General features: G+C 40.5%; 1 protein-coding gene across 1 annotated transcript in view; it reads left to right on the plus strand.

The window, feature by feature from the left end:
* The window catches only part of CAP2 (cyclase associated actin cytoskeleton regulatory protein 2), a 137779-nt gene that overhangs the window by 106344 nt on the left and 8904 nt on the right, over positions 1–22531 (plus strand). The window contains exons 7-11 of the mRNA XM_082662616.1: positions 84–189; positions 18924–19104; positions 20177–20352; positions 21337–21460; positions 21556–21638. Of these exons, the coding sequence (XP_082518742.1) occupies positions 84–189; positions 18924–19104; positions 20177–20352; positions 21337–21460; positions 21556–21638 (670 nt within the window). The remainder of the gene's footprint in view (positions 1–83; positions 190–18923; positions 19105–20176; positions 20353–21336; positions 21461–21555; positions 21639–22531) is intronic.

Here is a 22531-nt window from a genome sequence, read left to right on the forward strand (position 1 = left end):
TTAGTTACTGGACTGCCATGTGCTCCCCAATGTCTTTAAATAGATCCTAAATCCACTCTCTTCCACTCTCTTTTATGACAAAGTGATTTACGCCATGTGGATTGGGTAAAGTCGTATTTGAACATATGGAGTGAGCTTCAAGCATACATCAAGGAACACCACACTGCAGGCCTTACTTGGAGCAAAACAGTAAGTACCCAGCCCTCTTCCACCTGCGTAACAAAAGGTCATAAAACTATTCATTCTTGGTAGCCTGGCAATTTTAGAATTTACCTCAAGGAAAACATAAGATAAAATATACGTGCAGAAGCTGCTTATGAAAATGCCATTGTCATAGGAAAGTCTGGAAACTACCTATATGACACAGAAAAAGAAAATGGTTGAGTTGTCAGAAGAACCCAGTGAAATACTCTGGGGTCATTACGTTACCACATATGGTGGTTACATGGGAAATGATTTACCAGTCAATGTTAAGTGATAAAGTAGAATGCAAAAGTTATGAGCACTAAGACGGCATACGTATTAAGAAACTGTGTGAGTAAAATCGAAGGAAACAAGAAGATTTGAAAATAGTTATAATTTTAAGAAGATAGAATTATGAATAGAATGTTTTTTAAATGTTTTATATTTCCCTTTTGGCATTTAAAAATTTACTAAGTAATATGTTTCAATACTTCGGTAATCCTAGTGCTTTGAATGGTATCCTAGTCCTAGGATAAAATCCCAGCTGTGTCTGTTCCGACTTGAATTCCCACATGAGATTCTAATCTGACTTTTGCCTTCCTCTTCACCTTGTCTCTCCTGTCTTCCCCGTCTCACTGGCCCAGCACTACCAAACTACTTGTGGAATTCTGAACACATGCAGTGCTTAGAATGAACCAAATCAAAATGTCATTGTTTCAAAATTTGCAAGCCTCATGTTGTTTAACCTTTATTGTGATGTCCTGAACATATATCATGCTGTATGACCTGAGTTCCCTGGGGAACCCTCTTCCCCAAGACTCAGTTTCAACATCATCTCTTTAAGAAACTTCCATTGAGGGCAGTTCCCTGATGGTCCACTGGTTAGGACTTGGTGCTTTCACTGCCGTGGGCTTGGGTTCAATCCCTGGTCAGGGAGCTAAGATCCTGCAAGCTACACAGCTTGGCCCCCCCCCCCAAAAAAAAAGAAACTTCCATTGATCTCCCTTGGTGCCCCATCTGGTTTGATGCCTCTCCTCTATGCCTCCTTCATATCTTCAGTATACCTCAGTCATGTCCCTTTACATATAGAATTGTAATTTTTTTGTGTGTTTATGGAGCTCTCCCACTGGATTGGAAACTCATCTCTGTCTCCAGCCCCTTGCATAGTGCCTGGCATGGAGTAAGTACTCAGTAAATAGTTTGAACTAAATCGTGAATTAGGGTACTCTTAGGATCGTCCGTGCTCTTTAAAATCTCTGCACTTGCTATAAAAAGGCTTCCCGTGGAAACTTCAGTCCATTAGAAATGAATGTTACCTTTCAGTTGTCACAGTGGATGGTCTAACCAGAGTAAATGTTGGGAAGATGAAGTGGCATATTTGTGAACTCAGTTTAAAGGTAGAACCCTCACTCTCCCCACAGTCGTAACCAGCAGCTAACCTTCACGCAGAACGTTGCTTTCAGTAGCATGGGCGTTATACCAAGGCAGAGTTTGTGTTTTTTCAAAGCAGTGTAGGACTTCTACACTTGTTCCCCAACACTTGTGGTACAAATGTTAACACTGACCACTAAAGACTGATGCTTCTTTTTATTTTCTACTTTGCCTGTTTTCTCCATAAGAAATGCAAGATACAGTAAGTTGATTATTTTTCTTCTGCCCACAACATTATGATTCTGTAAAGAGAGTTCATAAACATTTGAAGGGTTTTAATATGGAAGGGTATGTGTGGAGGTAGGTGGGTCTTTGTGTAGACTAATTGGAATTATTTTTCATACATTTCAAATGAGATGCTGTTTTGTTATAGATCAATTTGTCATAAAGGGGAATTGTCACATGTTTGCCATGGAGATAGGACATCATGACAAAACAGAAAACTAAACATCAAGAGTCCTTGGATGTCTTATTATTTCATGATAGATAAATGGAAAAGGAATGAGAATCCATTTGTGGAAAATAATCATGTCAACAGACATTGGCCTATTAAGTCTCCAATAGTGCCCATGGAAAATGAATAGAAAATTACTTTTTAAATGGTTTGAATACCTTTAATGCAATGTACAAAGCTGAGTAATTATGTTTTGAATATAAAAAAGAAGGATCGATTATTACAGATAAATAAATGTAGTTGTTTTCCTTTGTTCTAGAGTGAACACCTATCTTTTCATCATGTTCGTTAGAAATATATGCTTTGTAACAATGAGTTTGAAACTTTTAAAGGCAACCCATAGTGAGAAATGTATTTTACACACACACACACGCACACCCTTCTCACAATACTAAAACAAGTTTCACAAAACAGTAGTTTCTTCCACCACGTGGAATTCAGATATTTTCTTTTGTGTTTTACTTCATTTTTTTTTTTTTTTAATTAATTTATTATTGTTTGCTGTGTTTGGTCTTTGTTTCTGTGCGAGGGCTTTCTCTAGTTGTGGCAAGCGGGGGCCACTCTTCATCGCGGTGCGCGGGCCTCTCACTATGGCGGCCTCTCGTTGCGGAGCACAGGCTCCAGACGCGCAGGCTCAGTAGTTGTGGCTCACGGGCCTAGTTGCTCCGCGGCATGTGGGATCTTCCCAGACCAGGGCTCGAACCCGTGTCCCCTGCATTAGCAGGCAGATTCTCAACCACTGCGCCACCAGGGAAGCCCCTTTACTTCATTTTTAAATAAAATCCTGGCTGAGACCCACTAAATTGATTCCGTGATCCACTAATGGGTCACATCCCACATTTTGAAAAACATGTTATAGAACGTAAATGTTATATAAATATAAATATTTATTTATTTATATAAAATATAACCCTTACAGCATACATTAGGAGGTGTGGATTGCCATGGTCATAATGACAGCTATAATATAACCCTTACAGCATACATTAGGAGGTGTGGATTGCCATGCTCATAATGACAGCTATAATATAACCCTTACAGCATACGTTGGGAGGTGTGGATCGCCATGGTAATAATGACAGCTATTATTTATTGAGCACATGTTATGATGTGGGCAAATCCTATTTAAAATGGTAATCGTTATAAAGCAGAGCATCTACTTCACTTCTTTCATGGGAAAGTAGTATGATAAAGTTTTGGCCAGATATTAAAAGTGAGGAATGATTATGTAAGAAAATGTTGGTTCAGTGATAACATCATATATACAAAATCTTTTGACAAACTTTAAGATATATGCATAGAAATATATTTCCTAATATTTTTATCTTCTTCTTCTAAAGTTTGGGGTTAAAAAAACTATTACAAAGTATATTATAAAAATTATAGTTTTTCATTTTAAATCTAAATTAGTAAAAACTATATGAAAGATTCCAAAACATAATCCCTAGAATAAATCAAACTTATTTCTTCTCATTTACTATGGCCTGTTGACATACCAGCAAAATAACTCATAAACAATTACAGCCAGTATCACAGCGTTATTGCAAAGAGGGAAAAGGCTGTTAGAATTATCTGATCAAATAGCTTTTGGGAGGAAAAAAAAAATAAAAATCATTTCATTTATTTGCCCACTTATCACAAGTCTGCAAAAAGTATGCAGAAGGGTGGGGTGTTGGCACTCATTGTCACTACAATATTCAGAAGTTTTAAGAAATGCATTCCATCTCAATGGACAAAGTCAAGAAGCTTATGGCGACTTAACAGCTCAAGTATTTTGAGTAACCATTGTTTTCTTCTATTTTCAAATTGGATTTTGAGATTTGAGCTCTATGGGGTGTTAGTGACCAACAGCATGCTGCTCTAGACTGAGTTTCCAAGCTTGCATTGCTCTGAGAAATGCTCTTTCCCTTGAGTTAACAGTTGGAACTGAACTTGCTGTTCCCACCTCCTAACCTTTGTGTTCAGACTGCAGCTGTGCCAGGCAACTGTTGTGCCCTTCAGTTGTTCCACAAAATGTAAATCTTTGAGGCCAGCAATTTTTCAGGACAGTGATTGGAGAGAGGGTCCGTGTGTGTGCACAAGTGTGCTGGCGTCGGGGTGGGTGCGTTTTGGGGGAGGAAGCAGCTGTGGAGTAATCTATCTGGAATTTCTTGTTACATTTACTGTGGTAAATGGAATCTTCTCATTCGGTCAGCTTTTTTTCACATGACCATGGACTGGAAAGACTCTGTACCAGAAATGACTTGCAGTTTTCAGTTAGTTTAATTATTGGGAACCCTTTTCCATATTAATTTACAGTTTCCTCAGCCCTGGGTTTCAAATGCACTTTGTTGAATAAATTGATCTCTTGGCAGGAACCCAATAGAGACACTATTATTTATCATCCCTTGCAGTTGGTCAGATTTGTAATATTCGTTGGCAGTTCCTGCAAATCAGATAACTTAAGCTGAAAGACAGATGCCTGATCTTTACGCTTATAATGACCGCAATAACTGATTCTTTTTATGAATTGTCCAGATCAGCATTCCAACTTTTATTCTATTCTCTGTAGATCTGGCCAGGAAAAGGTCATGAAGATAGTTCTATGAATAGGATACAGTGTGGTTGTTTTCTTAACTTTCTGGTGTGAAATTTGTTGACATATTTTTGTCCTTTTATGTGTCTTTCCAAGTTAGTTTTGAGAATAGCCAGGGTATAATTATTTGTAGAATAGAGTAAAACTACACATAGATGGATGTATATAAAGTCTTACGTTGTGGTGATGTAATTCTTTCTACTGATAATGTGGATTTTTAAAATCTATACACCAGTTGTCATCTATCCTAACCTCCCCTGAACCTCCAGTAAATGAAATCACTGGGAGTGGTCACAATTATAGACAAGGCGGGGTTTGATTTTTCTCAAAGCAGGACACTCTATGATCACTCCTTTTCCTCCAGGTAGATATTTCTTTTCAGCCTGTTTCTCAATGTAAAGGCCAAATGTCCATTAACAAAGCAAAAGTTTAACAGTTTGCTGGTGATCAAATTAAAACACAGCCAGAGGGTATCCTGACTCATAAATAATGTAGACTCTGTAGCACATGATTAAATATGTATGTCTCGTAAGTTTTCAAGTCTTCCGGCCTCTCTGGTTTCCTCTTGATTTTTACAAGCAAAAACTGTCCTCAATCTTTTATATCAAAATTTTCATTTAGAACTCGTACCAAACCTGTGCCTTAGGTTTATTAATCAAGGTGAATAGGTGAAACCTCAGCTGGTGTGTTGTTTGTCTAGACCACAAGCTCACTGAATACCTCTATAGGTCTACGGAGAGTGGGTCTCTCCAGTCTCCCTGACCATATCGGTGGTCAGTCTAGTCATCACTCCTGAGTTTTTAGCTCCCTTTGGAGGCTTTGGGTAGACAGTTCCTTTCGTTCTCCTCTGGAAGAGATCCAGACTGCTCAGAGGGAGTTAGGGGTGTTGTTGACTAACAAAGGAGCTCTAAACACACAGATAATGAAGTTAGGTTGGAAACAGCTCTGAGCTCAGCCTGAAAGAGACTACAGAAATTAAACAAATGTAGCTTAGGCACCCACCTTCTGTGCACCAGCTTCTCAGCAAGGTGCTGAGAATACAAAGATGGGTACGTGACACAGTAGACACAGTTCCTGTCCACAGAAACTTACATTCTAGCCAAAGAACATAAAAATGATACAACGTGATAGAATAGGGTGAATAGCATGCTAGAGGTAAGCAGAAACACGATGCTTACATAGACCAGGAAGACATGGAAGGAATACTCAATCCCGTAGTACAGTGTGGTTCTTGGGCAAGCAGCAATCTGGAGACTTGTTAGAAACGCAGAATCTCAAACATCACCCCAGACCTCCTGAATCAGAACCTGCATTTTAACAAGATTTCCCCCGGTGATTTATATGCATATTAAAATTTGAAAAGCACTGCTCTAGTATAGTCATGCTGGACCAAAGGAGTACAATTTGTGGGAGACTCAAGGAAGACCATTAGTTTTTACTCATTCATTTGTTTAGTAATTCATTTACTTAATAACCATTTATTGGATACCCACCTTGTACAAAGCACACACCAGACATTGTATTAATGCTACAGTTTCTGCCATCAAGCATCAGGTTTTAATTACAATGCAAAAAAATAAATAACAATACAAGGCCATGTTGGAAAATAAACCTTGCTAATTAGACTTCTGGGTGGGCAGGAAGGGCAACAAAGGGCTACATTTGGTATGAGTCTTGTTTTGTTTTGTTATGGTTTTTGGTTTTGTTTTGTTTTTATTGAAGTGTGGTCGATTTATAATATTATATTAGTTTCAGGTGTGCTGATTTGGGTCTTGAAGGACAGTAGGAGTTCCCTAGGCAAACAGTAAAGGAAAGGGCAGTTCTTAGCTGAGAATTCAGCAGAGAATTGGGCACAAAGGACATGAACTAAGTACTTTGACAGAAAAGCTGTTAGTTTTGCAGAGCTGAACATGGCAAGAGATGAGGCCAGAAAGGCAAGTTGGGGCCATATGGTGGAATCCTTACATGTTATCCTAAGAAGATGGGTCCATATGTGGTGTGCAGGGTTTTTTCGTTCCCCACAGGCTTTTTTTTTAATTGAAATAAAGTTGATGTACAATATTATGGTAATTTCAGGTGTATTACATAGTGATTTGACCTTTGCATACATTACGAAATGTTCACCACAATAAGTCTAGTAACTATCATTTCCTAAAGTTATTACAGTATTATTAACCATATTCCTTGTGCTGCATATTATATCCCTGTGGCTTATTTATTTTATAACTGTAAGTTTGTACCTCTTAACCCTCTTCACTGATTTTGCCTACCACTATCCCCCTCCCCTCTGGCAACTACCCGTTTTTTTCTCTGTATCTGTAAGTCTGTTTCATTTTGTTTTGTATGATTGTTTGGTTGGTTTTTTAGATTCCACATATAAGTGAGATCATATGGTATTTTTCTTACTCTAACTTATTTCACTTAGCATAATACCCTCTAGATCCATCCATGTTGTCACAAATGGCAAGATTTCATTTTTTTAGTATTTATTTATTTATTGTTTATTTTGGCTGTGCTGGGTCTTACTTGTGGCATGCATGTGGGATCTAGTTCCCTAACCAGGGATCGAACCTGGGCCCCTGCCTTGGGAGTGTGGAGTCTTACCCACTGGACCACCAGGGAAGTCCCAAGATTTCATTTTTATGGCTGAGTAATATTCCATTGTATATACTTGATATCTTCTTCTTACCACATCTTCTTTACCCATTCACCTGTTGATGGACACTTAGGTTGCTTCCATATCTTGGCTATTGTAAATAATGGTGCATTGAACAGAGGGGTACACCATAGGTTTTTAAGCAGAAAGTTACTCACCATAAATAATGATCTAGTAATTGTTCAGGATAAATGGAAAAGGGGAGAGACTAGAGGCCCTAATACATGTTAGGAGACTTTAGTGGATGCCCAGGATGGGATAATGAGTATGTGACCTTGAGTGTGACAAAGGCAATGGAATGCAAGAGATGAAATGGACACTGAGTTGGAGGACAAAAAGAGAGAGAGAAATCAAATCTAAACTCAAAGTTTCCAATCTGGAAGTCTGGGAGAATAATAGTAACATCAATAAAAATAGGGATATTGACAGGAGGAGCTGGTAGAGAAGCAAGAAAAATATTCACCTGAGTTTTCACCATGTTGCATGTGAGGCACAGGTGAGATGTCCATCTAGATGGGGAGGTGGAGCAGGCAGGTGAAATGCAGGTCTGAAGTTCACTGAAGGGGAGACCTAGAGATGATAAACAGAAGAGAAGATAGAAAAAGAGAATATGATGAAGGATAAAACCTGGGGGGACACTGTTACTTAAGAATGGAATAAATCGGGCTTCCCTGGTGGCGCAGTGGCTGAGAGTCCGCCTGCCGATGCACGGGACACGGGTTCGTGCCCCGGTCCGGGAGGATCCCACATGCCGCGGAGCGGCTGGGCCTGTGAGCCCAGGAGAGGCCACAGCAGTGAGAGGCCCACGTACCACAAAAAAAAAAAAAAAGTGGAATAAATCAATCAAAGAGACAAAGACAAGAAAGAGGAGGAGAACTAAGAGCTGAGGGTCTCAAAGCTCTACGAACAATGGGTTGGCTGATCACCTATGACAATCTGGGGAGGGTAAGGTTAGAAAAAGGCTGCCAACATCTATCTTATTATTGACTTTTAGAATGCAATTTCTGAAGGGCTGGAGGTAGATGCAGTTTTACAGAATCATGGAGCAAAAAGATTTTGTGTAATGATCTCGTCATTACTTATGGACCAGGTGTCTGACTAGATGGATTATTGCTTATAGCTTCAATTTCTGCCTTTTGAAGTCTGGGGATTATTTGTGGGTTTTATTTTTACCTTTGCTATATCTTCAGTAGAGTAAGTGTAGGTCAGAAATAAATATCTACAATTTCATACACAGTAGTTTAGAGTTAGCTGTACTATGAAGCTGTAAGCAAGCTTTTTATATTTAGGACTATTTTTATTATCTCATAAATACCTCTGAGTTTTATTGCTAGTTGATAACAATACATAGATGTTTTTAGAGTATTTATTCTCTCTGTAAATCACACAGTAGTGGCTTTTAAAACTGCCTAATTCAATGATGAAGGTTATTTTATTTACTAGGACTTTTTTATAACCAAGAACTCAAACTCTCTAAACCTGGGGGCCAGCAAGTTAATAAATGTTCCTAATTTATTTAAACCATCACCTTGGGAATATTTTAATTAAGGTGTGTTCATTTAATATTCTTTAAGGCATAGTGTTGAAGGCAGTGGTGTAATTGGGGGTGTCCTGATGACTACTGTCTCCTCCAACCCCTCTTAGGAAAGTCAGGAGGCTGTGGTTTAAAGGTACAGGCAGAGGTGCTCCCCAGAGCAGAGCTGGGGGTGCCTGGGTAGGAGGAGACTTTGAACTCGGTGGTCAGTCCCAGCCCAGAGTGAGCCACAATGCCCCACCGCCACCCCTCCACCCCTAGTTTTCATTCATCCCTGAGGTGCCGTGCCTCTGGGTCCAGCCTCTTAACTCCCTAGGGAACGCCTCAAAGCCTCCACTGCCTGAGGCTGGGCCTCCCAGTAATTGCCGCCAGGGCTGTGTGGCTTTACCCACCTCCCTGTCCCTCCCCACCTCCAGTGAGCAGGGCAATGGCAATTGAAATTCAGGGCCCATCCTTTTTAGGATACTATGTGATAGCAAGTCTTCCCTCCTCACAAGTGAATTTTATCTTTTCAAATGGCCAAAAGCCATTGAGACCCTCTTTGGAGAAGGATTAATTCAAGTAATAACTCTTTTCAGTCAAAAAGAGCAGAATACAAAGGCATGAGTGATTACTTGGTATGTGTGTTTTTATAAACCGGTCTGAAGGCAGTCCTAAAAGAAAGTTTTGAATGCTGGTAGTTTTTTATTAAACAAGTGTGTCACATCAGAAGCTAATGCTTTGAAAGACAGTACTTATGTGGATCTGTAAGTTCTTGTGTGATTGCTAACAATTCAGTTGCATTTATTTGTTGTAATGACAATGTTCATGTACCCTCCTCTTGGAATCCCCTTCCTCTTGCTTCCCTGTGTCAAATCTGACTCATCCATCCTTCAAGGTCTATTTCGAATGGTCTTGTCTCCCAGAAGCCTCTCTGACCTCCCTTGCTTATTACCATGGCCTTCCAAGCTGGAAGTTATCCTTTTCCTCCACAGAACCTCTGTAGTACTTCTTAAAATCTGTACTTCTTTTATGATGCTTAGCACTTTCTACCTTATAAAGCAGTTATTCATTTCGGTAAATATTTATGAAGCACCTACCACGTTTCAGGCACTGGGTGCATTACTGGTGACATTAAGATGAATAATGAGTGGCTCTTCAGAGCTCGGGCTCAAGACATGACCAAACCCAAATTCACAGACAAATAATTACGATATAATGTGAAGTATCATAATAAGGGGGTTCCTAATGAGCCCTTGCAATAGAGAAACAGAAAATTTCCTCTTAGGAGAGTTCCAGAAAACCGACAAAAAGAAGAGAACTTTGAGTTGAGCCTTGAAAGGTATGTAAGAGTTTTCCAGATAGTAAATTGGGAAGAGCCTTCCAAACAAAGGCACAACCTGAGCAGAAACATGAAGGCTAAGAGCCAGTTGCCTGCTGTCAGGGAGAATGGAAGTGTCTTTTCTCTCCTCTGAGGCTGTGAGCTGATTGAAAGCAGGGTTCTTTCTCATTCTGCATGGGATCTGCAGCAGTGACTGGTACAGGGCCTTAAATACAGACAATGTCCAAACACTTTTGCTAAATTGAACACAGTAATTGGTAATTGCATTTCTTCACAGTGAAATTTCCAGAGGTTTATTCCACTAACTACAGATTGTATTCGTTGTTTAAGAGCCACGTAAATACTGTTCCTTTATTTCTTATATCAAATGATGGTAATGGAAATGTACAATGCATTTTCTTATAGGCAGCGGCAATGCCTTCCCTGCACTTGTCCCTTGCCGTCTGCATGCCCCTAATTCCCAGTTGGTATAAACTCAGGAAATACAAGCTAATATTAGATTAAGTAAAAAGGTTTTCTTAAGAAGGGATGGAGGGAAGGTGCAGATTGTCTTCTAAAGGTAAAAGAAACCCTTCATAGAATATAATATAGAGCTAAGTCCAGATTTATTGGTCCAGGTTGCACCCTTGATAGAAGCTGAGCTAATCACAGACACTTTCCCAGACCTTTCCTGCAAAATTTGGAACTGAAATTGAGGCAAAAGTTACTTTGTCTTTAGTGCACCTCAGCTATAAACCTCAGGAGATGCTGATGCTTCTATTTTTTTATTTTTTCCTAAGTAAATAAATAATACAGAGCCAAACGTAAATCATCTTTCCAACAGCTCTCACTTTGCCTCACTCCCCACCGCTGCCGTTTACCAAGGATGGATAATTTAAGAAATACAGTTATTTCTCTATGATCCTAAAATCCAAAAGCAAAACAGAAACTTTAATTCAATGATTGTTCAGATCTAGGCTTTTCTGGCCGAATGAAGTCACAGTCCAGATAATTCAAGCCACACATCACTCTTGGTCTTACAACGGTTGGCTATCTATAGTTTGTCTCTTTGTTGGGTATATTCTGCTATCTTTAACTCTGGAAATTTTTCCCATGGAAAATTTAATTTTATCTTTCCTTTTTTATGAGAAATTATATTTTCAAGCTGCCAATGCTGGCAGACAAGAAGAAAAAACAATCTGGGAATCCTAGACTTGGTCCACAGAGCAATAGCAAAAAATAGGCCAAACCAATCATTAAAGCTACTTATGAAGACAATTTATGCAAAATAGCTGGGTCACTTGAGCAAATTAGGTTGTGTTCAACATATTCTCTGGAATCTGCTCTGAGGGCTTGGTCTGCTTTTATCAAACATCTCTGCTTTGGGCATGTACAACAGGAATCACCACCTGTGGTTTTTGAAGGGCCACATCCAGATCTATAAATTAGGAAACAGTAAGCATAAAAACACTAAGTTACTGGTTTCCACAAACTGATATAGACTGTGTAAGGTATTCTCAGGCTGTTTTCCAATTTAAAGCTGTTTTTCCTTCTCTGAAGGGACTTTGTTTCTTGTTCTTTTTTCATCTACCACCATATTTCACATCTCTCCAGATTATCATAGGAATAACATACAGAGACCCCAGGAGGGTGGGGAGAATGGGGATGAGGAAACCATCAGAAGTTATTGGCGAAACCATGAGATTTGGGTTTTTCATTACCTTTCCTGTTGTACCTCTGTCTTGGGCTAAGGGAGTTTGGTGTCTTGCCTCTGAAGAAAAGTGATCAAAATGGGCCTTACATTTCCTTCATAATTGTGGGACCATCTTTTTATTTTGACGGTATATAAGTACCCTTGGTATTTTTATGGAAACTTGAAATTCGAGTAGTATTCTGTTACCATAGATGAAATAGGAAATATTCCCTAAATTGACTTTTTAAAAATTGTTAATAAACATATGCTTAAAATATTATATAGCTCTTCATTGTAATATTTTTTAACAATTTTGTTTTCTTGGAAAGGCCCCCAGAAACTTTGCTTTCATTGGCAGAAGTCTAAAAATTATAGGAAGTGATAGAAATAAGAGAACAGAGATTAAAGTCACAAATTCACTTTGGTTTATACTCAGGTATAAAGGATGATTATCTGTTTATGTGCAGTCTTTTTTCTTGAAAATGGTTGTCTGCCAACAGAAGTGTTGTATAAATATGCATGTAAAATTTGGACATACTTATAGAAATTGACAAATTTGGAAATGTATCAGTTTCACCAAGTTCTTGATCTAAGTACACCTTTCAGAAAATAGAAACTAGTTTTGATGGCTAAAATATAAACAAACCCTAAACCATGAATTTGTGAAGTATTTTTACTGCTATGAAAACTAGTTTATGTATATAGAAAGTTAGTCTTTAGTTCTGAAACTGTAGTTCTTTCTTTTAATCCCTCCCTCCTTTTGTGGTATGTGAGAGGTTTATTATTATCCTGTTTATGTGCCATGTTACATTAAGATCATTTGAGATTCTTCATCTTTGGAAAAACTAATAAACAGCATTGGCAAAAGGCTCAGTTGTAAAACACTGTGAAGTCCTATAGTTTTAGCAGGTTAAAGTAATAAGTCTAAGTGTATTTGTGACTGAAATGGCTTTGTGATTTTTAAACGCTTTATTTGTTTGTTTATTTATCTTCGGCTGCGTTGGGTCTTTTTTGCTGCATGCAGGCTTTCCGTAGTTGTGGCGAGCAGAGACTACTCTTCGTTGTGGTGCAGTGGCTTCTCTTGTTGCAGAGCATGGACTCTAGGCGTGTGGGCTTCAGTAGTTGTGGCACGCAGGCTCAGTAGTTGTGGCTCACGGGCTCTAGAGCGCAGGCTCAGTAGTTGCAGTGCACGGGCTTAGTTGCTCCGCTGCATGTGGGATCTTCCTTGACCAGGGATCAAACCCGTGTCCCCTGCATTGGCAGGCAGATTCTTAACCACTGTTCCACCGGGGAAGTCCCTGAACACTTTTAAAGTGTATAATAGGGCACATGTAATATACCTGGAAAGCATTAAGTGTAAGCCAGGCGATTAATGGACCAGGCTGTCTCTGAGATGGACAGCAAAAGAGAGAACCTGACCAAGAAACTGAAGACAGCCATCTGTGTGTGTGTGTGAAGGGGAATTGAGGTGGTGGCCATAAGGAAAGGATGGGGGGTGGGAGGAAACCCATAAACAGTGCCACTGCATGTCAGCTGTTTCATTTTGTAGCTTTATCTGTGATCTCCACAAATACTTAAAGATGGTGGCTCAAAATATTGCTGTCACTAAGCTAGTTTTATATAAGAAACATCATAACAAAAGCTCTGCTGTGAGGGACAGAATCCATCTGTTCCAAGAGACTGTCACAGGGGTGATTTTGATTTTCTCGGTCTCTGCCTTTTAAGAAATTGGGAAAAACACACACCAAGATGTAGGTTGCCAGGCCTGTTCTTAAAGTTGGAGATTAATATTACGTGTATATACATTTCTCCCTCAGTCTCTCCTTACAAGACCTGTGTCCTCTACAGAGCATTCGATGGTGTGGCCCCGGCCTAAGTCATTCTCTGGCTCTCCTGACCCCACTGTCCTGAGGAGAGCTGGCCACACCCTCCTTTGTGCTCCCAGTGTTCCTGTTCACGTGACACACGACACATATCAAACTGAATCTACAGCTACTATTTTGTGCACTCGACACTCCCACTAGATTATGAGTTTAACAAACAAAAAGTTTAACAAACAAGACATATGCCTACTTCTTCATCATATACCCAGTTCCTTGCAAGGTAGCTCTAGGCAAATGTGGAATGGACAAACGAGCCTACTTATTCTAATTGACTTTCAGTCTATTAAAGAGGTTCTATTTAGACCAAATCATCCGCTACCCCTATTGCTGAATTTGAAAAATCTTAGACTTTAAAAAGTGAAAGTTGAAAATTCCCCAAAAATGTAACTCTTAAACAGAAAATCTTAGATGGAAAACTTTTCTTTGTAGCTGATTTTTTTTTTTTTTTTTTTTTTGCCTAAGGAGCTGTGTTTCACTTTTTTGCTTAATTTTATCACAAAGACATAAAACCTCCATCTAAAAGTAGTCTATTAGTCTTACTTTCAACAGACCCAACAAAATGGAGAATTGGAGCCCCGTTTGCAGATTTTTTAGATCCAAAGCTAGACTGTAGCTGAATTAACTGGATAACTAAGACAGTGGTATGGGCTGTGGGAGATAGAAGTGGTTGTTAATTACATGTGTCAAAACAATGTGGAGATTTCGTTTAAGAACTAGAAATAGTTTCCCTTTCAGAATAAAACCTAAATTCCAAGGTAATAATATGATAGGTAATTATTTCAAGTGACATTTAATGGAAAAAATTCTGATGCACATTAGTACATAAATATATTCCATGTAATACAATTATAGAATTTTATATATATAGTATATATAACCAAAACATTACGAGCTTGCCACATGCCACATACAATGGTTTCATTAGTTCATAATTATAGTTCATATATTTAAAGGCAGAGGAAGCGGCTGTTCCCAGGACAGTTGAAATTAATTTAGAGAAAGGGATTTGCAGACGTTTTAAAAAGTCTTTGTGCCGCCTTTACCCCGACTCCAAAAAAAAAAAAAGTAAATAAACATCTGCTCTCAAAATTAATCTTAATAGAGCTTTCAGAAGCAGCATTGTTAGGTTTTGTGCTGTGTTCTTACAACATAAGTGAATGCCTGCACCCTAAATGTGGCCACTTAAAATCATAAACGGCTTTTTTTTTTTTCCAGTTGGAAACCATTGTTACAATGGCTTTAATAAAATGTGTTTTTCAGTTGTTTCCAGTTTGGGGTCTAAGATACTTCAGACTCATTTCGTCAGGATAAGGTAGCATCTTTAAAAAGCAGCTGTGTGGGGGTCGCTGCTCCTTCACTCAGGTTAAGCCTTTCCCCCTTCGACTTCCTTCATTTCGGCCCTCACCTCACCTTTACTTTCCAGTCTGTGTGACCTTGTGCAAGTCACAGGATATCATAATTCTGTAGGCCCTGAGTTTCTAGAAGTGTAATTCTACACTCTAGAAGTAAAATTGTGTTAGGATAAAACACACCATAGAAGATTGTTTTATTAAGGGTTTTTTTTAGAAGGACCGGAAATACTCAGATAATTTGCAAGGGAACGGCATCTTTTATTAAATGTCCCTTATTCTGTATGTGTAAATCTGACCCCATAGCCTCTATTCCAGGAAATGAATGCAGTCTGCAACCTAATTAAAGGTTATCCCCTGTGAGTCTCCCAGGACCCTCTCAGGTTCCTGGTGCAGGCTCAGAGACGGAGTTGCCCACTGGAAGTTTCCATCTGTATCCCTGCACGGCCTTGACTCACAGTGTGAGCTGGGCCAGATCTGCCCCCCTGCCAGTGCTCCTTTCCCCTCTTAGCTAGTCTTCCCACAAGGCCCATATCCCATTGAGAACAAGAAGCAGCAGATCCCTCAACAGGCAACCGAGGTTGTAGGCTTGATCTGACCCACTACTTCTCATTCAGTCTAGACAACCTGGTGCATTACCTCTGCCATGAGATTTTATCTAAGAATAAATCACACCCAGAGGCAATGCCCTTAAATCTCCAGTCCCCAGGGCGTGGGGGGGGGGCAGGTCCCCATCCCAGAACAACTTAGACACTAGGCAGGAAACTGAGATTTGGGCGCAAGTACTCCATTACTGGCACCCGTGGGTACTCAGGAAAAGTGAATAAGGCAAGAGTCCAGTTGCTAGAACGCAGGCACAGTCAGAACAAACTAGCGTCCAGGGTGACTTGATGCTGAGATGCCAGTGTCAGTACTCAAGACTTACATCCCCATGGGATCAAGCCTGGCTCCAGAGTTGGCCATAGGAGCCCAGTCAGCTGCTAAGGCATTAGAGGGAGGGAGCAAGGAGTAGTGGAGATAAAAATTAAATTATTACACCGCCTCCCAACACTTCACGTATATTTAAGACAGAGGCCCAAGAGCAACACGACATATGTGTAGGGTCGCCCACACCTCTGGTTAATTTGACTAGTGGCTTTTTTTTTTTTTTTTTACGTCTGAATACAGCATAAAGGATTTCCCTGAAGAAGACTTTAGAATCAAGCAGATATGTGCTTGAATTATGTCCCTGCCATTTACTGGCCATTTAATATCGGGTCATACTTTCTGACTTCCTGCTTTATTTTCTGTGAGAGGGGGATTTCACTCCTAGTGATGTGGTTGTGACGACTAAGACGAATCTCAGCACAAAGCATGCCGTGGTTGTTCCCAGACTTGTGCGCACGTTGGAGTCACCTGTAGGGAGCTTCAGAAAATGCCCGTGTGCTGCCTCCCCAGAGTGTTCCTGCCGCGTGGCCTAGGCTTGGCAACTTCTAACAGATCCCCAGATGATTCTGATGTTCAGACAACTTTGGGAACCCCTTGGCATAGAGCCTGTCCTACACTGAGCATTAAATATGTGTTAGATGAGTGGAAACAACCAGAGCCTGGCATGGACGAGCTTTTCCAGAATTCCTGGCTCCCTTCCCTTCCCTGCCGGTCTCCCCTCTTTCACCGGGGTGCGTGAAGACAGCGTCGGGCTGTGATTCCAATCCGTGCGGCTGCTGCTCATGCCAGACACGTGAGAACGCAGAAAGCCCTGGTCCCACCTGCCTGCAGGAGGAGAAGAGGAGGCGAAGATAAGTTCATCACGAGGGGCAGCCCATGAGCGCCTGGTAAGGGACTCTCTGAGTTTGCTCTCGAGGACACTTGTACGATAAAGCCCCTGGGCACTGCTTGTCAAGTCACCCTGGAAACTAGAGCCCAGGTGTGTGTTCTCACTGGGGCCGATGCAGGAATGAGCCAACGCACAATGGATAAGCCAGTGGCAGAGTTTCAGCTGGTCCTGAGTTCTCCTCTTTTTTTTTGGCTTTTAGAGTCAACATTGTTGCAGTAAAATCCTTTGTTTGGTGTTCCTGGGTCAGCCATCTGAATGTATCAGAGTTCCAAGAAGCTGAATATGTGGCTTATTGGTTTCAGTGTCCTTTAATGGCTCTTGGAGAGAGCCATGAAAGAATGAATGCTGAGAGCTGGGGAACCATCTAAGTCATTCTAAGATTTAGAAGCCGGTGGTGTCTCCCCTTTCCACAAAACAGGAGAGCTTTAAAGCTGCAGTGTTTCGCATGTGGGAGAGGAGCCTGGCCCTTCGCTGACTATTTGAGTTATTATGTGCTTGTGAGTAAAAGTAATATGTCGTGGCTCTGAGTGTCTGGAACTGGAATATTGTTTGATGTGCAAAGCTTATATTTTACACTTTATGATTCAGAGCAAATGTTCAAATTTCACCCCAGTAACATAATAGGAAATAATTAAAATGCTAAAAAAAAAAAAACAAAGTAGTCAGTCTCAAGAACTGTGCAGTCATTTTCTACTTGACCCAAGAATCCTGATGGAGTCAGGCTGTTTTTCCTTATAAACAAAGAAAACTATCACAAATTATCAGTTCAGGAGATGAGACCTCCAGCCTACTCAGTTTTTAAGATGTGCATTCTCAGTAAGAGAAGAACCTTTTATTTTCAGGATAATTCTACACTAAATAGGGATTGTATAAGTACTTTGAAAATAGTGTGGATTTTTTATTTTCAGCGGAAAACTGCCACAGATTAAAACTTCCTGATATTGACACTTTGTAATACTGTGTTGTTTACAAAAATAAGGATCTGCTGTCTTTGTTAATATTTAGCACTTATGTGATGTTTTACATATCGTATTTCGTACTGAAAATATATAAGCCTCAGGCACATTTTCATCACTCTCAATTTTTATAGTTTCCGTTTTTTTACTTGAATTAACTTCTCATTCTTTGTCATAGTCATACAGTTCTACTTCAGGGTTTAAAAGTAAAATGGTACATAACACAAGGTTATTGTATACGTGTGCTTCTATCTTACTAGTTTTAAGCTCTGTGACAGCTTCGTCTGTGGGGTCCTCTCAAAACATTGAAACAAATCCCTCTATTGTCTATCACCTTTTACTGACATTTGAATTTGTTAGAACTTCATATAGAAAACAAAGATTGCACTTCACATAGCAGAGAAGAGAATAAGCATAGGTCTTGCTCAGGCAAAATACAATTTTCTCTGGTTTACTAACAGTCAGCATTAGATGAACCAAACCATCAGAAGCATCCTGGACCCTGATCACCTTCATGTTTGACAGGCATCCAGGTCACATGTGGTCCTCACTTGGGGTTCGGTTTGAGGCATGCATACTTGAAAAATGAGTTGCAGAGAAAGAGTTTCAGTATCTCTTTCTTTAGCTGCTCATAAAGCTAACCACTGAATATTTTTCCTCTCTCTCTCTCTCTCTCATTGGTGGTTGTAATTCCCAGTGTCCCCAAAAGAATCCTCTTACTAGCTGGACCACTTTTTTCTTATGATTATCAATTGGCCAAAGCCCAGTTTCATTCATATCCTGAGCTTTGGACATGAACCTGTGAATATGGCTTTGTTTGCCTCTGAGTTGGCAGTGTGAATCTGGCACGTGCAGTTTCTACTGACAGGGCTGTACAGCTACGTGATGCTCCGTGTTCCCAAGGCAAACCCCCACTTGGTCCCAGGTCTTCCCAAACAGACCCATGATGCACAGGTATACCCCTGGGTGCCCTTTGTGAATCTCGAACCCCACTCCCTCATTGACAACAGGTTCTAAGTGATGTTGGCAGAATCCCAGTTCTCAGCAAGGATATCATCTCAATAGAGTGCTTTCCGTCTTCTCTCTCCCACAGGGTCCAGTAGCATCAACCGCATCAGCGTTGTCTGTCCTCTCCGTTGGGCCTGGCCTTCCTCCACCTCCACCTCCTCCAGGGCCACCTCCACCCTTTGATAGTGAGGGCAGAAGAGAGGAGTCTTCTCCTTCACGCTCAGCTTTATTTGCACAACTTAACCAAGGGGAAGCAATTACAAAAGGTGAGAAAACCAGACCTTGAGGCTGTCTCCCTCTGGCTTCAGGCACACAGATTCCTCAGAGCCCGCGGTGATGGATACATCATTCCATCCCAGTCCCTACTACATGGAGAGCCGTGTGTTCTTCATCTCAAGGTAGATGGGCTTAGTGGGCTGTTGGGTGGATCAGAAAGAAGAACTCAGAGATCCTAGGTTCTAAATGGACCACCGCACTGTGTCACCACTTCAGCCCTGGATGCTTCAGCACCAGCTACAATCCAGGCATCAAGATCAAGTGAAACAAAAATGACAGATGATAGAACCTCTGTCCTCAGAGGTGTATGGGCTTGTCAAAGAATTATATCATTGAACTACCTTTGAATGGTTAATATTTTTAATCATATACTTAATAAATTCATGTTGCCAAAAACTTTATGCAGATGTATTTTTGCTTTGCATGGGTAATAGGAATTATGGTATAAGTGTTCTCGTGTGCTGTGCTGGGAGCTAAGAACCAAAACTATTTCTGTGGCTGCAACTGGCTGCATTGTCCCCTCATCCGCAAAGGAAGGGAATGGACTCATAACCCTTAAGTCGATTCCATACTCTGACCTATGCTTACTGAAATGCTCTAACTTTTTAGACTGTATCTAGGAAATGATTTAGCTATGACAGAAGTAAATCATGGAATCCTTTCTGGCGAGGGGGTTTGCATTTTGCATAATTTTTATCTATTAGCTTATCTCCTTCAAGAAGAGGTTCCTCAAGGGGAATTTCCTGACAGTCCAGTGGTTAGGACTCCAAGCTTCCACTGCAGGGGGCAATGGTTCAATCCCTGGTCAGGGAACTAAAGTCCTGCAGCCCATGTGGTAGAGCCCACGTGGTTAGAGGTTCCTCAAATTAAAAAATACTTACAGGGCTTCTATTAGCTCTAAACTTACATAGGTCTCAGCCTCTGCATACTGCCCTTGAGAAAACACTCAACTGTTATGAAAATAGCATTACCTGTGCTGTTTACATCATGTTGATACAAGAAGTTAGGGACATTTCCCTTTGCATAAAATGTAGGAAATGTGTCTATGTGTTACCTTCCCAGGGCTCCGGCATGTTACTGATGACCAGAAGACATACAAGAATCCCAGCCTCCGGGCTAACGGAGGACAAACTCCATCTCCTACCAAAAGCCACACTCCAGGCCCCAAGTCTCCCCAGTCTCATCCTCCTAAGAAACATGCTCCTGTGTTAGAGTTGGAAGGGAAGAAATGGAGAGTGGTGAGTGAAGCCCTTTAACTTTATTTAGGACATACTCCGATGAAAGAAACAATGGCTAAACTGTTTGCCAGGGTCTTAAGGATTTCCCATTTTTTCTTCAACTTTTTAAAAATTATTTTTAAAATTGTGGTAAAGTACACATAACACAAAATTTACCATCTTAACATTTAAGTGCACAGCTCAGTGGCATTAAGTACATTCACACTGTCGTGCACCCATCCCCACCATCCATCCACAGAACTCTTTCCATCTGGTAAAACTGAAACTGCACCGCTTAAACAATAATTCCCCATTCCCCCTCACGTCACCACCTGGCAACCACCTTTCTACTTTCCGTCTCTATGAATTTGACTCCTCTTTCTGGAAACTTTTAATCTGTGCCCCATTCTGATCTACTGTAGGATGTTTCATCCTATTCCACTGGCCAAGGTGCTGATATAACCTACTGCGTCACCCACCACTTTCACAGTTGTCTGAGCAGGACAAAGACACTTTGAATGTGGATGGAAGCTGGTGCCCGCTGCCAGTTCAGGGGCCTTCCCTAAAGATGGAGGAACAAAGTCCCCAGAAAGGTTGTCATGGTCTGAAAGTACACTGGGACTTAGACCACTGTTGTGACCTTTGCTGGTTTATTTGTCCAACTCCTACTTGCAGATAGTGCTGCAGCATCAAGTCCAGACTCAGCGGCCAGACTCAACCCAAAGCCCTCACATCCCTGCTGCAGCCCCCGCCCACTAGCCAGCGTGCCTGATGCCTAACGTTTCACAAATTGACACCGACCCCCCTTCCAAGCAGCCGTTCCTCTCATTCCCAACATTACAGTGACAAAGTCAGACCTGCGGTTTGGTCTGTTAAGAAAATGGTTCCTAAAGGAAGAACATATTGAGAAGCTGTAACTGGTGAATGCTCCACAGTAATTTCAGCATGCGGTGGACTTGATTTATGCATCCTTATATTTAATATTTGCATATGTTTTAATTTTAGGAATACCAAGAGGACAGGAATGACCTTGTGATTTCAGAGGCTGAACTGAGACAGGTGGCTTACATTTTCAAATGCAGCAAGTCTACTCTACAGATAAAAGGGAAAATAAATTCCATTACAATTGGTAGGGCAGAATTATGGGTCTGTACCTACTATGATAAGCTGCTTTGTATAAATATGCTGAATGAATTTAGCAGATTGTTTTTTTTTTTTCCCTAGACAGCTGTAAGAAGTTTGGCCTTGTGTTTGACAGTGTGGTGGGCATTGTGGAAGTGATCAACTCCAAGGACATTCAGATGCAGGTAACTGACCCTTCCAGCCATTCCTGGCCCCCACTACCTATGGCTTTGCCTAGACGTCCCCTCTGCTTACAAGGGGCCCTCCATGTCCACCTGTAAAACTCTTATTCTCTTTCCCTCTAGACACAGCTCTGTCTTTACCTCCTCTCTGAAGCCCTCTCTTACTTTTTGGACAGTGTTAATTCCCCCTTTTCAACCTCTTATAACACATCCTATCTTGCACAGCAATTACTAGTTTACCATTTCTATTTCAAGAACAGCCAGTTAATCTTTACAGCTCCAGAAATTTGCACAGTACCTGAACATAGTAGGTGTCCAATAAATGTTTGATGAATGGGTGATTGGAATAAATCAACTAATGAGTGAACCGAAATATTAAGAGGTTCTCCTAGCATAATAGTACCATGCTGAAGAGAATTTATTTCCCTCAGGAAAAATTGGTTCTGGGTAAAGTTTTTCTGAAGAGTCAATGAGATTATCAGAAAAACAACTTGGAAAGCAGGATTGCAATTGAATCTGCAAAACAGAAGAAAATCTGCACTGCTTTAGCAATATTTATTTAGCCAAATGGGATTTTATAACATGCCAAAAGCTAAATGACTTCTTACTTTGGCCAGCTATAACTACTATCTTTGATTACACTGTTTTCATATTGTTAATCACCCCTTATTATCTGATGTTTCCTGATAATGTTTGTTAAAATTGGCTGCTAGTTGTATAGATTGTTCTCTTTGGTTTTACTAGGCTTTTCACCACTGCCCCTTTTAACTAGAGTAGTACATTCAATAGTTGGCACATACATGGAGATGTATTTTAGGACCCTCCATGTGGGAAAAAAATATCTAATCTCTACCTCATACCATATTTAAAAGTAAAGTCCTAATTATAAAAAGAAA

Source organism: Grampus griseus (genome assembly GCF_964374135.1).
Source record: "Grampus griseus genome assembly, chromosome: 10".
Lineage (NCBI taxonomy): Eukaryota > Metazoa > Chordata > Mammalia > Artiodactyla > Delphinidae > Grampus > Grampus griseus.